The following is a 14051-nucleotide window of genomic DNA, read 5'->3' on the forward strand; positions in this document are numbered from 1 at the left end:
GTCAAATCGGTAATATGCGTGTCGCATTATTTCCTTTGAAACAACATATTTGAGTGGAAAACGATTATTTGTCTTGAGCATGGACTGTCTGTCCGATTTGAAATAAATTCGGCATATCCAATTAGTTTCTTTTGATTATTTTATTTTAATTTTCAGATATCTGTATACAGCTTCTATTATTTTGATATCTTTGATGATTGGTTCAATAGGTGTAACCGGTTACCTCTCATATATCCATGGATACGTCCCAACGTAATATTTTGAACTTAAAATACATAATTAATATCTGCGTAATATTATAAAAGTGTTGTTCTTTTCAATTTTAGGCTGGACGCTCAATATCATATGTTGGATGTTTTGTATGATCGACCGTGGACGAGGATAGGCCCATACATTGTAGGAATAATTACTGCTTACATTTTGATAAAGCTAAACAACCAGCTACTCTGGCGAAAGGTATTACAAATTAAAAATATTTTTGAAAATTAGTTTGAATGAAAAAATGAATTTCTGTCAAAAATTAAGTGACACTTTTTTGAAATTCCAACTCTGAAAATATGGATATTCCATAGGGGCTACCGCAGGGGGGTCTGCTCGTAGGCCTCTCCATTATACGGTTAAACTTTCTAAGTTCAAGGGATGAATATTATTTTTACGCAACAAATTTTAAGTTTCTATGACTTCAGAGTTACAAAAAATGAATTTCTGTCAAAAATTCGATAGAACTTTTTTGAAATTCGAACTCTGAAAATGATTATGGCTACCATGTGGGCTCCACGATGGCAATCATGAGGGCTGCATGATGGCAACTATGAGAGCTCCATGAAGGCGGCCGTAAGGGCTCCATGAGGAAAACCCATTTTGGATCCCTATGGATTAGCATGTCGTTGCCATGAAGGGCCTCACCTGGTTTGCCCTCTTGGGCCCACCAAGGTTTGAGGGCAATCCATGTGGGCCTCTACGGGGACTTGCTCAATTTTTCCATAAGGGTTAAAATAAGAAGGCTTTCTATTTCGAAGGTTTTAAAGTGAAAATTGCACAAATATTAAAGCTTTCAATTTAATATTTTATTATTTTGAACAATGGAAATTGGAACGATACCATTTCTTGTCATTTAAATTAAAAAAATAGAAGGGACTTTTAAAGCTTTTAGTTTGAAATTGTGTAATTTTGAAAAATTAAAAAAATTTTAATTGAACCATAAACAATCTTAAATATTTAAAAAATCTATTCATTTCTGAACGCTTTTATTTCAAAATTGTAAAGTTTAAATTGGTTTTAGTTTTAAATTATTTGTAATTTGTAATTTTACAATATTGAAAGATTAAAGATTTAAATTGTCCTTAAATTCTAAAACTTTCATTTAAAATTTAAGGTTCTTTGAAACTTACCTGATTCCTGCAATAAGGACATTTTTTCTCAACATTTTTTGAAAACCTTAATCAGAGACATTAAGCATTAGAATTAGTATCCAACCTGAAAGGTTCAGTTTCTTAGTCACCTCTGTAAATTACTTTTTAATCATATTTTTTGAATTCTAAAATCTTTCTTTTCCAAAAAATGTTTGTGTAATTCTAAAAATTTAGGTCCATACAAACGTTTTTTATTGACCCTTATTTAATTTCCCATATTTTAAATTCAACATATAATTTCGGTTGGACATCAGATTTTTCAAAATAATATACAGGTAAACCTTATTATTTTTAAACTGAATAAGATATTTTGTTGAAATTGAGAGATGTATTGTTTCTAAAAAAAATTATTGAATTCAAAGCATTTTTTTTTAACGAAATCATTTGGAATATATTATTTTTAAACAATGTCTAATTTTGAATCAATATTCAGAAGATCATATAGTTATGTAATTCATTGTTCCTGGAAAATAATATGTGATTGTCTGAATAGCAAAATAGGGAAAATAAAATCCTAATTAAATAAAGAATTGACGATTTGAATCCTTTTTACAGAGAACAGTTGCTCTTTGTTGGGTACTAGGCAGTTCCTGCAATCTTCTTGTACTTTTTGGTATTTGGCAAAGGTACATATCCGTGTTAACCGCTGCTTTTTACGTTGGGCTTAGCAGAACTGTATGGGCTGTGGGTCTTTCTTGGTTGATCATCGCTTGCTGTACACATCATGGAGGTAAACGAATTACAGAATAATTGAAAGAAGTTATAATATATGTTTTCGAATGTTAATCATTGATCAGATGTAAATTATAAGATTCTTTAAATAGAAAAATATGTCTTCCTACGTTTTTCATCGAATCAGTAGGTAATTAATAACCTCTACTTCCAGCAACCAACATTAAAACATGTATTTTTCAGGAATCATCAATAAGATTCTGACATACAAAGGATGGATTCCACTAAGTAGACTTACGTATTGCGCTTACTTGTTAAATCCCTTCATTATAAATTCAATTTACCTTCATAGTGAATCATCTGTACATGTAGACTTTTTACCAAACGTAAGTATCCACACTGTATTAAAATTTAATTATTTCTTGAAGACGGTAAATGACTTTAGGAAATCTGAAACAGACAGAAAGAAACTTAAGAGTCAATTTTGAAAAAATTTAATTTTTGAATGAAATATTCTGCGTTTCTATATTTGAATCTGAATTGAATAAGTATAAAAAATAATTAGATCAACATTTTTTAACAGGCTATGACGTTTCTGGGAGTTTTCGCTTCCACGTATTTCTGTTCATACGTCCTTTCTCTCATGCTGGAGACTCCAAACGTGTTGCTGACAAGGTTACTGGTGAATCGCGGCCTGAAAAGATGAATATTTTTTATTCAAGATAGTTATAAGTTGAGAACGATACACAGGAGAATGTATATACTTTGTTTAAATAAACTTACTCTTATATTTGTAAAATTTGTTGAGAAACTTATTTTCTTGAAAAACTTAAGAAAATTATCACCAATAATTATATTTAGGGTGGTTTCAAAATTAGATAATTACAAACTCGAAATCACGGGCAGAAGTGGATAGTCAGATTTACTATATCATATTTTTAATTTTAAGTTTACTTGTTCGAATTGTATACAGAAAAATCTCAATAGTTTTTGATACTGTATAAGATAGGAATTTGAAAATATGGAATGGAAAATATGGATGAAACCCGGATAGAAATCGGATAGTAAATTAATTGGGTTTATCCGGATTCTGTCAGGAAAATAATTTTTTTTTGCATTTTTTCAAAGGTCATAAGATGCGTCTATATAGGAATGACCAGGATAAAACTGCTGAAGCATTATGGCACAATGTACGTTTGAATAAATCTTTACGTGAACTGGGCAAAAGCATCAGACTATAGACACGTACTAGTGGTTGGGCAATCCCGTGTATTTCATAGTAGGAATAGTGCAATAAAATATAATAACGGAGTATTTTTTATTGAAATTATGACATATTTAAATTTTTATTTAACTTGAATTCTGAATTTATCCGATATAAGGTGCAGAACCTTTAAAATTTGCTACAAGTCGGCCAGGCTGTCCGACCTCTGGTGCAAACTTCATTTTATGAGTGTTTCTTGAGGCTGGCTCCACGATGTGCCCTAAGAATTGCACGTACGTCGACGTACATTAATATCAATGCGTATATCTGCGTTTTTCTCTATTGCTACCAACTGTCGCGAGTGTTTTATTGGTTCACATTCCAGTGTTCTTGTAAACATTGAACTGCGTTGAGCCACCGGGACACCGGAATATAAACCAATGAAATACGCGCCTTAGTTGGTAGCAGTGGGCAACAAAGCAAATGTAAACGTTGATAAGAACGTACGTCGACGTACGTACAATTCTTAAGGTACATTGTGAAGCCAGCCTAAGTCGGACAAATGATGTGAATATGTGGAGAGCTGGTATGTTCTTTTTAGAAATAAAACATAGGAATAAATATTATAACAAAGTTTGTTTATCATTGTTTGATCCCCATAAAAACTATTCTTTGAAATAGTGAAGAAAAATAATATTTGTAAGAGCGGTATCACGTATAATCGTTTTCTTAAAATTTTAACATGTCCATCCTTAGGTGCAAGATAACATTTGTCAAATATTTTTTCTAGAAAGTATTTAAGAAATAAAAACAATAAGGTTTATGGTTAATCTAATAAAGGTTTGCATGGATATCGAATAAGTTAAATTATTTTTTATTTTAAAACATAAATAAATAGTCCAGGACAGTGAGTTCCACGAGGCCTTAAGCTACAAAAGGACGATAATTTGCTATAGAGACAAAAAATTAATATTATTATGAGGTTTTAACAAGATTATTCGTTATTGTAATTTTAAACATTCGCATAGAATAGAATTAACCAAAAAATGTCTGTGAAGATTGGGCAACGATAAATAAAAAATACTTAGTAAAATTAATTCGATTTAGTATCAAAACATTTCTGCTAAATTATTTTTATTTTTACTATTTTAAAGTGGCATGTTTTTGAGTCAATTATTTTTAAATAACAAAAATCGAAACCTTAAAATGCTGTCCGACTATTAGACACATGCTGCCCGCTTGTGCTGAGTGCTCGCGGAACTATCGTTGGCGGCATAACCTGCTTTCTGGTAAAATGGATATTTCCGACAATGTCAAATGAATCGATATTAAAATTACCAGAAATCTTCCTTTAACAAATATGGAAAAATATCTCAGTGGAAGTTGTTTCAACTCTAAAGTTCCCTCGATACTTTTCGTCGGCAAATCTGAAAACACGGCGGTACCTTTGCAGACACTACGTCCACTTGTTCTCCAGGTTTAGTGCCCCCTTGACCCAAAACGTTAGAGTTCTCTTTACTATCCAGCCCCGCGAATAGATGTCTGCGGCATCCATTACGATCGCCCTTACCTGATGCAGACATCGTCAAATTTGTGGGTGTGCCCATTGCAGAGAGAGGCGTCAATCTTTTTAGAGATTCTCCTTCAGCCTGTCCAATTCCTCAGGAGTTAAACATGCTTCAGGATAATCCGGCACAACGACAACTCTCACTAGGGCGTTGAATGCTATCTGCGCGAAAATAAGCCGTTGTACATCCAGAGCCTTCTGCGTTTCAACATCCAGTTTGGGCGAATATCTGCAGAGTCCTTCCTCCTTTTGTCTGCTTTTTTTCTTTGTCTTCCGCTGCGGTTGTTTTTCCTTACGAAGAGTCCCGTTAGCTGGTTCTTCATTGAGGCACAAGATTGCCGCTGTCGTCTGCTCCTGGTGGATTGCCCCATGAGGCGCCCTCCACCTTTGGTGGTAAGTTAGAAGAGAGTCTCGGAATGAAGACTTCATTGTTTTTGCTTGTTTTTCGCGTACCCCTCAGTGGTTTTAACAGAAGGAAGGGAAGTAACGTTCACCCCTGCAGAGCCTCGCTTGCCGAGGGCGGGTCCAGATACTACAGGATTCGACCGCGTGCCCCGAAGTGTCTGTTGAGACACCTCCTTTGGGACTTCGGCATGCCTGCACCGTAACTAAGGCGGGTACGCCGAGGTCTGCTGTACCCACTGGAAGAATCGCTCCTTAGTTTAGATCCCACAGACTAGAGTCCGTCAGTTCCCCAAAGCAAATACACCTCACGAGGCAGCCCCTTTGTATCACGTATTCCAGATCTAGAGTCCGATAAGACCCTTAAGATCCCGCGATCCCAAGGGAGAGTTACATATTCGTAATCAGTGAGAAAAAAACCCTGAAACTTATTTTGAAGTCACGTGACTTATTTATATATTTTTTGCTCTATCATATTGGAATTGCCAAATCCAAAAAATATATATGTAAGTCTCGTGGCTTCAAAAGGGGTTTTGTTTCAGGGTTTTTGTGGGTCGATGACCACGAAACTGAAGTCGAAATACCAAACTTCAAGTGCATCCGACATGACGGAAAAAAATCTAAAAAAATTGTCCCGTAGCTTCCAAAGAAGTCCTTTGGGATTTCTCGGGTCGCTGATTACGAATCTGAAGTCAACATTTGAAAATTTGAAATGGAAGACTCAAAATTTATATTTAAACGTTTTATCCGCCATACTGGAGATGAAATTTTGAATCAAGGAATTTTATGTCAGATTCGTAATCGGCGACCCACAAGAACACCGAAACCTTATTATGAAGTCACGGGTATAATTATTCTGTTTTGTCCGTCATATTGAATCTGCCATTTTAAATGTCGGGATTTTTAGATCAGATTCGTAATCAGCTACCGAAGAAACCCCTTGAGCATTATATTTTAAACTAATTACCTATTTTTCATTAGCTACAATGAAATTTATTATAAATTTATTTATAAAATCCGTTAAAATATCTTTAAGGTTAAATTAAAAAACGTAGTGGACAGATGGCCGATACACGCAAAAAATGTCCTGCCAGTACCACTACACCTTTCAAATATATTGTGGTGGTAGGAAAGCACCCGTGTGACCCGTGTGTCTCGTGGGGGCAATAAGGCACCTCTGTAACTGTCACAGAAATAATGTTGGTCAAACCACTACATATTTCTAATTTCTCGTAGGGCCGGGAAGATTACAGAAATCATTTTGTTAGAAACCCTTCTCATTTGCAAAGTCTCGTAGGGGCGCATAGTAATTCTGTAATAGATTTTCGTAGATAAATTAAGCTAGAAGTCGTAATTCTTGGTCGATTTAAAAATTTTAAAAAATACTCTGTATAAAATTCTGCATCAATCCCTCGAGGCTGAATTTTAGTTTGCATTTTGTGTTAAAAGTTATGTTATATAACAATTTGAAGAAAAATCAGATTTTCCAATGTATTATTTTTAGCTTCATGTAAACCAGTAAAGTACAACAGAAGTCCATAGAAATGGATGCACAGAGAGTAATAACATAATAATAAATGATAGGAGCAAACATTTTACTGTTATAAACAAATTTTATAGACAAATATACATTTATAGAACTTTTATAGGATTAAATATTGTTTTCTTTAATTTTCCAAGTAGGGAATCTATCCGGGAAGTCAAACACGGCTTGAAATCGTCTGGTATGCCAGGTAGGGATTGGGTCTTTAATTAAGATCATTTCTTCGATCGATAGGGATTCAAACATATGGGAGAGAGCGTCTGGAACATGATAAGAGGAACCTTTTCTATGGAGAATGTCAAAGTCATACTTGGACAAAGACAGTGACCATCTCGCCAGTCTACCGGTAGGTTTCTTTAAATTATGTAACCACCGAAGGCTACTATGGTTCGTTATCACCGTAAACTTATACCCCTCTAAGTAGGGCCTAAATTTGTGGACAGCCCATACGATTTTCAGGCATTCTTTCTCGGTGGTAGTTAATTTAACGTCAGCATCGGTCAAGGTCCGACTAGCATATGATATGAGATATTCTACGTCGTCTACGTTCTGCGTAAGGACAGCTCCTAATCCGGTATTACTCGCGTCAGTTTGAAGGATGAAGGGAGTTTCAAAATCGGGACAAGTTAAGACAGGGGCCTCGGATAGGCAACGTTCAAATTCCTCGAAGGCAGCTTGCTGTTCGTCCTTCCAAATCCACTGCTGTTTCATTTCACCAACATGGTTAGTGGAGATGCTAGTGCCGCGTAACTTTGAATGAACCTGCGATACCAACTAGATAAACCTAGGAACCTACGAAGGTCCCTGACGTTGCGGGGACTTGGTGGAAATCTTTGCGCAAATCTATCTTGGAAATATACCGGACGCTACGCAGTTTGTTGAGAATAATGTTCATTTGAGGTAGGGGGTATGCGTCTTTCTATTTGACGGCTCTATTATGGTATGTTTTATCAAGTTTGTTAATCCCTGTCTTTCAGTAGGCTTTGATATTCTTGTTTTAAAAAATCTTTAAGCGAGTCAGCTCCTTTCATCGAAAGCTCTATAAGTCCGCAACAATTTTTTCTAAGTTATTATTTTCTACCTCGAAATAATGCCTCTGGTTCAAGTTGTCTTTAAAAGCGCAAGTTGCGTCCTGAAAATCTACGTTTAGCTGAAATATTTTACCAAAATCTAGACCCAACGCACAAGCGACTGGTAGTGACTTTAAAAGCCTAACAGCTATGGGTTGCGTGCGACGGTGTAATTTAATTGAGGCAATAATCTCATGAGAAACTACTTCTATCTGGCTGTTGGCAACCTGGACGCGACCTCTTTGATTAATTGTTTTTAGGTTTAAGTTTGCGATCAGCTTTAGGCCGTCTGGTCCTACGAACGATCTAGACGCGCCACTATCAAGTAAAGCCTTAATTTTCTTGACCTGAATTACGATGTTTAAATAAAATAAAGGCTGTGCACCTAATAAAGAGGGAGGCCTATACTGAAGTTCGGAGATTTTGTAGATAGGGACAAGGTCAGTATAAGAGGTTTCTACTTCTAAAATTTCGCTACCAATTTCTGTCAAGTCGAGATTAGGGTCGATTTGGTCGATGCTCGAATAGCATAGGTCGGGGGGACGGGAAGGTAATAAAGGGTCGGACTCGGCTTTTATTTGGCTCTGCCGGAATCGGTCCTGCTAAGCTATTAACATATATTAATTATCTGGTGTTTGAATCGTACACTGCAACTATAAGCTGACCCTGTGACTGGATGTCTGATAGAAAAGGGTTACTATCGGAAACTAAAAAATAATCTACCCCCTTTAGTTTTATTCTAACTGCAGGTACATGGACAATTAAGGGTATTTCTGATTCTTTAATAAAAAAATTGGTTGTTAAAGAAAAAAAATGTTATTTCCAATTCTGGGGGGGGGGGCTACAATCTTATGAAGTAATTCAAATTAGAGTGTTTATTCCAATACTCTATTTCAACTAATTTAATAATTGTAGAAGATTTGAATTTCCTTCTATTTACTGTGCGCTTTATGTTTGAAAAAGATTTATCAGATCCCTTTAAAGATGCATTCTCCCCGCAATACACCTTTCTTTTCAGTTTCCCGAATACCTGGGACACTCTAGTTTGGTGACGTCTTTTCGGCCACATCCACAACAGAACCTGTTTCTTGGTATCGTGCAAGTAGTGAACCCATGGCCAGGTTCACCACAGTCCCAGCATTTGAATCGAGAGGGGGGATTTTATGAGGGGTCAGTGGGTCTCTGAGAGGAAGGCTTTGAAGTTTGAGAATTTGCTTCAGGATTTGTTCTGGGCTTGGACTTTTACTCAGCTCTGGGATTATTTTCCTTCTCTTTGGTAGGACACAATAGGTCGACTGGATCTTTATAGCTGAGCGACTCCATGTCCTCCTCTAAAAACGTAAGCTTTTCCCGAGGGTTGTTAGGGCGTCTGTAAGGTTTCCGATAATTTGGGTCTCTGTAAGCTAGGTCGGGAAGTAGGGATCGTTCGGGGACTGGGGGAGGCTTATAACTTCGCGCTACACGATAACTCTTCTGAGCGATGTTGGCAAGATATTCCAGGTGGAAGAAGTCTTTGATGTCGTTGCGATGAATAGCTAAGTGTAACATAGGCCTTAGCAAACTTGTCGAATGTTTGCCACAAATGTTTAGAGCCCCTAAACCAGTTAAGGGCAATGCCCTGTAAAAAAATGGGAATCACTCTCAACAAGTTAGCGTCGTTGACAGGTACTAAGTCTCGACCCTCCTCAATTCGCATTAAAAAGGCATCTGGGTCGTCGTTTCGCATTCCTGATTATCTAATATTCCACTTGCGCATAATTTCATATGTATGCGCAGGGGTAGAGGGGGTTGTACCATGACCAAAATGTCGAGAGGGTATGCGAGATTGGGGTGGAGGAATGAAGGGGTTATCTATCTCCTCATCTTCATAAGTGTGAATTGATTCAAAGGGAAAAGTGTTGAAATCACCTCGTTGTGGCCGATAAGTGTCTTGAAGTCGAGAACGCGGTTCCACGAAATTCACACGGGAGCGCCGGGAGTTCATTGTACTCGAACTAGGCTAATAAGGGTGTGATTTAGGATCGGCATAGGGGTCCGTACACCTGTTGCTGCATCGCTGTCTATTTGTGAAGGCACTTTCGTTATAGTCAGGCTCTCTTGTCCAACTATAATTAGGGCAACTGGGTCGGGTGCTATAGGGAACGTCATGAGAATCGCGCCCATGAGTTCTGTCTTCACATCTATCATCACGAAGCGCGTTGAAGGATTCTCTACTAGTATAGTCGTGTCGCGCTCTACTACTATAGCTTGACCCCGGTTTTTGTCCGTTCGACTGACTTTCGGTATAACCCGCTAATTGATCAGCTTTGATAAGATCGTCCAACATGAGAAAGTAGGATGAATTTAATTCGGTTTGTGTGGAAGCGTTATTTTTGTTGATTTCTCTTTCTCTTACTGAAAATTTTGGGGGGTTGTCGGAAGAAGGGTTAGTCTGGTCGAGATTTTCCCGCGAGTGGTGGGGGGAGGTATCGGAAGTGTCCGTCCCTGCGCGAACTGCTGTCAATAATCGTTCCCGCAGGACCGCAAAAGTACCAGAATTAATTACTAGGACTTTATAAGGGTTTATAAAATTTCAAAGATATTGTGTTTGAAATTATTTCAGAAAAAGGAAAGAACCGTATTCAATATGTTACGGTATGTCCTGATTTCAAATTAATTCGTAGACGATAAACATTTCGGAATAATACACATTTCATAAGAACCATTAAAATAAATTCATAAACACAGGTGTCCACAATAACAAGAATGCGAAGAAATTATAAAGGCGATCAATATGATTGTAAATATGGGTGTCTGGAGTGCCGACCAGAGAACTCTGCCTTAATGATGTTTACATCTACGATCCATGAGATACCATTTCTTAAACTCTTGAACCAAATCAATCAAGGAAGGAAACTTTAAAATTCTAAGTTTTATAATTGGAAATTCCTTCGGTAAATTTGTATTTAAATTCGTTGGTTAATATTGCTCAATTTCTTGAACGAAATTGATTTCTAAAATTCTAGATTTCATTAAATTCCCAAAACTAAATTTTTTTCCAAATTAAACAGAATTATAAACTCTGTAAAAATAAAACTTATTTATCTTAAATCTCCATTTCAATTCCCTACATTATCCTTCGTAAATTTCTAAACACAAGTAACGTTCCGAAATTCAAAATCTACAAATTAATAATAATAAAAGGATAACTTAAAATCTCTAGTTTATAAATGTAGCTTTTCGTTATAAATTCGAATTTATCTTCGCAAAAAATTAATTCTTAATTTGGTTTGAAAAAATTGATTTCCCAAAATTCCACATTTTATAAACTCAAACTTGTTAAATGTTCGGTACTCTAATCGTTAATTTTTTTTTTTAATTCACGTTTTGTAAATGCGTAAAATTTTTTCTCTAAGTTATCTTACGAATCTATTAAATATCTCTTCTTCATTTCTAGAACGAAATTAATTTTCTAAACTCTCCAATGTATAACTTTAATCCTGCTAATTGCTCGTAACCTGAAAAGAAAATCCTAATTTCTATAAATACAACATGTTATCTCTAAATTCGCATTTAAGTTAATTGAACGACGCTTCTTAATTTCTTAAACGAAATTAATTTCCTATATTTCTGATTTAAAAAAATAAAATTCTAGCCAAATTTTTGATACCTGAAAAGAGAGTTTTTCATTTTGTAAATATAAAACTTGATCACGATAGTCATTTAGAAATATTAAATAAGGCTCCTTAATTTCTCATCAATAAATCAATTTTCCAAAATCTTCGAAATTTAAAATAAAATACTGCTAAGTTTTTGAGGCCAGAAAGGAAAATCTTAAATTTTGTAGCTGTAAAATTTCTTTTTTTTAATTTGAGTAAAATATTGGTACATTATCCAGACCTTGAAAAGAAAATTTTGAATTTTGAAACCCTAAAAATTTCAAAAATTTTAACAAATTTCAAAAATATTGTTCAAAATATTGGTAAATTATCAAGACCTGAAAAGAAAATTTTGAGTTTTGAAACCTTAAAAATTTCAAAAATTATGACAAATTTCAAAATTTTTGATTAAAATATTAGTAAATTATCGAGACCCGAACAGAAATTTTAAATTGTGAAACCTAAAAAATTTTTTAAATTATGAAAAATTTCAAAATTTCCGAGTAAAAAAAAGTTAAATTATCGAAATCCGAAAAGAAATTTTAAATTGTGAAACCCAAAAAAATTTTAATTATGGAAGATTTCAAAAACTTCGAGTAAAAATGCTGTTAAATTATTGAAACCCGAAAAGAAATTTTAAATATTGAAATAAAAAAAAACTGTTAAAAATTATGAAATTTTTTTAAAATTTTGAGTAAAATATCGGTAAATTATCGAGAGATGAAAAGAAAATTCAAATTTTGAAGACCAAAAAAATTAAAAAAATTATGATAAATTTCAAATATTTTGAATAAAATATTGGTAAGTTATCGGGACCTGAAAAGAAAATGTTAAATTTTGAAACCCAAAAATTGTAAAAATTATAAAAATTTCAAAAATTTTGAATAAAATATTGGCAAATTATCGGGAAATGAAAAGGAAATGGTGAATTTTGCTTTCCAGAATAACCTGAAAGCGCCGCCCCATGTTGGGCACCAATTGTCAAACGGCCATTTTATTCGCAGTCGAATAAGGTCCTATAAGCCGCGCACAAGGGTAATACAAAAAAATTATGAAACACAAACCTGCGGGCGCCAGCCTTCATAAAGGCAATCCTGAAACTTTAATTAGGATGAGGACAAATCAGCCCGGATTGGGCCAGACCGATAAAATAAAATAGAAGAAATACGACAAGATAATTTCCGATAAACGATAAATAACGAAAATTCCAAAGAATATGTCTTACAAGAGGCTAGCTCGGTCTTTAGTTAGAGGGGGGGGGGGTCGTTTAAATAAACCTTGGCAAGACACTTCATAATAAAATAAGAATATAATGACAAAGAGAAATAGAAAGGTACAGTTGTCCAATATTGTGTTTACATAATAATGAGGGAATACATAAGAAAAGGTCAAATATCAACGAAAGGATACCAGTGACATGTAGAAAATGTCGTTTTAGAGTCAAAACAGCATTTAAAAGAAAGTAGTTGACCGAAAAACTACGATAAATCCGGTGAAACGGGAGAGAAAGAAAAGTAGCTTTTATTACACATAAAAAAAATTAACTGAAAACAAAGTTATAACAAACTAGAAAACAAGAAAATGCTGGGTAAAGGTCGGGAGGTTATACGAGAAAGGGGGTCGAGACAGGGGCTAAAGGCGGTACTCACATCATACAAGAAAAGCAGGCGAAGAAAACATTAAATAATCCATAGGACACAAAATTAAGAAAGCACTGGGCGAAGAGATAACACGGGTCGGCACATGGGGTTTTATATAATACTAACATTAAAAAAAAAGAGAAAGCACACGAAGAAACTCCCATAATTCATGTTTTTTTTTGGTTAAGGCACAGAATCGCAGAAACAAGGCGAAGAGTTAACACGGGTCGGCACTCTATTAAATAAGAACTACCCACTAAACATAGTGATCCAGCCAAGGGTCATTAAAGTTCTATGATAATAATAAGAAAAGGTAAAAAAAGGACCTTGCTGAGTCACTATAAAAGAGATTCAAGTCCTACCTGAAGACAAGGAAGCTGTAGTCGACGGAAAAGTTGCTTTCAAAAATTTAACATTGAGGTCCACACGCCGAGCTTACAAGCGATACTAATGAGACGCGTGCACGTTATGTCGACCAAAGCACGAGGGAACTCATTTACAAAGAGCGGGTCGGGGGAGGGGGGGGGGAGACAGAGAAATTAACACATCTAATTTTACTATGAATCTCTTCAGCCAAGATAGAGATCGAAGATGCCACACGCCGCTGGTCTGCTTCGATGTTGTTCCTTCTCCTCACTTCCTTCCTTTCAACTTGTAGACCATTCTCCTTAGGCGCGAAACCTTCCACGTGTTGAGTTCAAACCACAGGACTTGAGGCCGAAAAAAGATGACTGATTCATGGCTGATGATTGGCGGACCGAACGGTACTGCAACTGCAGGGGGAGGGGGTTCCACCAACCCTCGAACGATATTGGGAAATATACAGGCGTTAATTATTGTATGTTTCTCATGTTAGATAAATTTGGCGGAAATGCCTGTCCACTGACGGATTTTGTGTTCATT

At 35.6% G+C, this 14051-nt stretch overlaps 1 protein-coding gene and 1 long non-coding RNA gene across 4 annotated transcripts in view; one reads left to right on the top strand and one right to left on the bottom strand.

The window, feature by feature from the left end:
- The window catches only part of LOC117179681 (nose resistant to fluoxetine protein 6-like), a 22830-nt gene extending 19993 nt beyond the window's left edge, over positions 1-2837 (top strand). The window contains exons 9-13 of the mRNA XM_033371704.1: positions 157-252; positions 327-456; positions 1968-2142; positions 2328-2470; positions 2668-2837. Coding sequence (XP_033227595.1) covers positions 157-252; positions 327-456; positions 1968-2142; positions 2328-2470; positions 2668-2790 — 667 coding nt within the window. The 3' untranslated portion in view covers positions 2791-2837. The remainder of the gene's footprint in view (positions 1-156; positions 253-326; positions 457-1967; positions 2143-2327; positions 2471-2667) is intronic.
- Positions 1-13620, bottom strand: part of LOC117179682 — a 39087-nt gene extending 25467 nt beyond the window's left edge. Inside the window, exons 1-3 of one of the 3 annotated variants that reach the window (XR_004467945.1) lie at positions 13511-13602; positions 2656-2778; positions 2429-2534 (exon numbers count right to left, since the gene is read on the bottom strand). This is a non-coding gene — a long non-coding RNA (uncharacterized LOC117179682). Of the gene's footprint in view, positions 1-2005; positions 2126-2428; positions 2535-2655; positions 2779-13510 lie in introns of those variants that run through there. The other 2 variants (XR_004467944.1, XR_004467943.1) reach the window with 2 other exon arrangements.
- Positions 13621-14051: the final 431 nt, after the last annotated feature.

Source organism: Belonocnema kinseyi, chromosome 9 (genome assembly GCF_010883055.1).
Source record: "Belonocnema kinseyi isolate 2016_QV_RU_SX_M_011 chromosome 9, B_treatae_v1, whole genome shotgun sequence".
In the NCBI taxonomy this organism is placed as follows: domain Eukaryota; kingdom Metazoa; phylum Arthropoda; class Insecta; order Hymenoptera; family Cynipidae; genus Belonocnema; species Belonocnema kinseyi.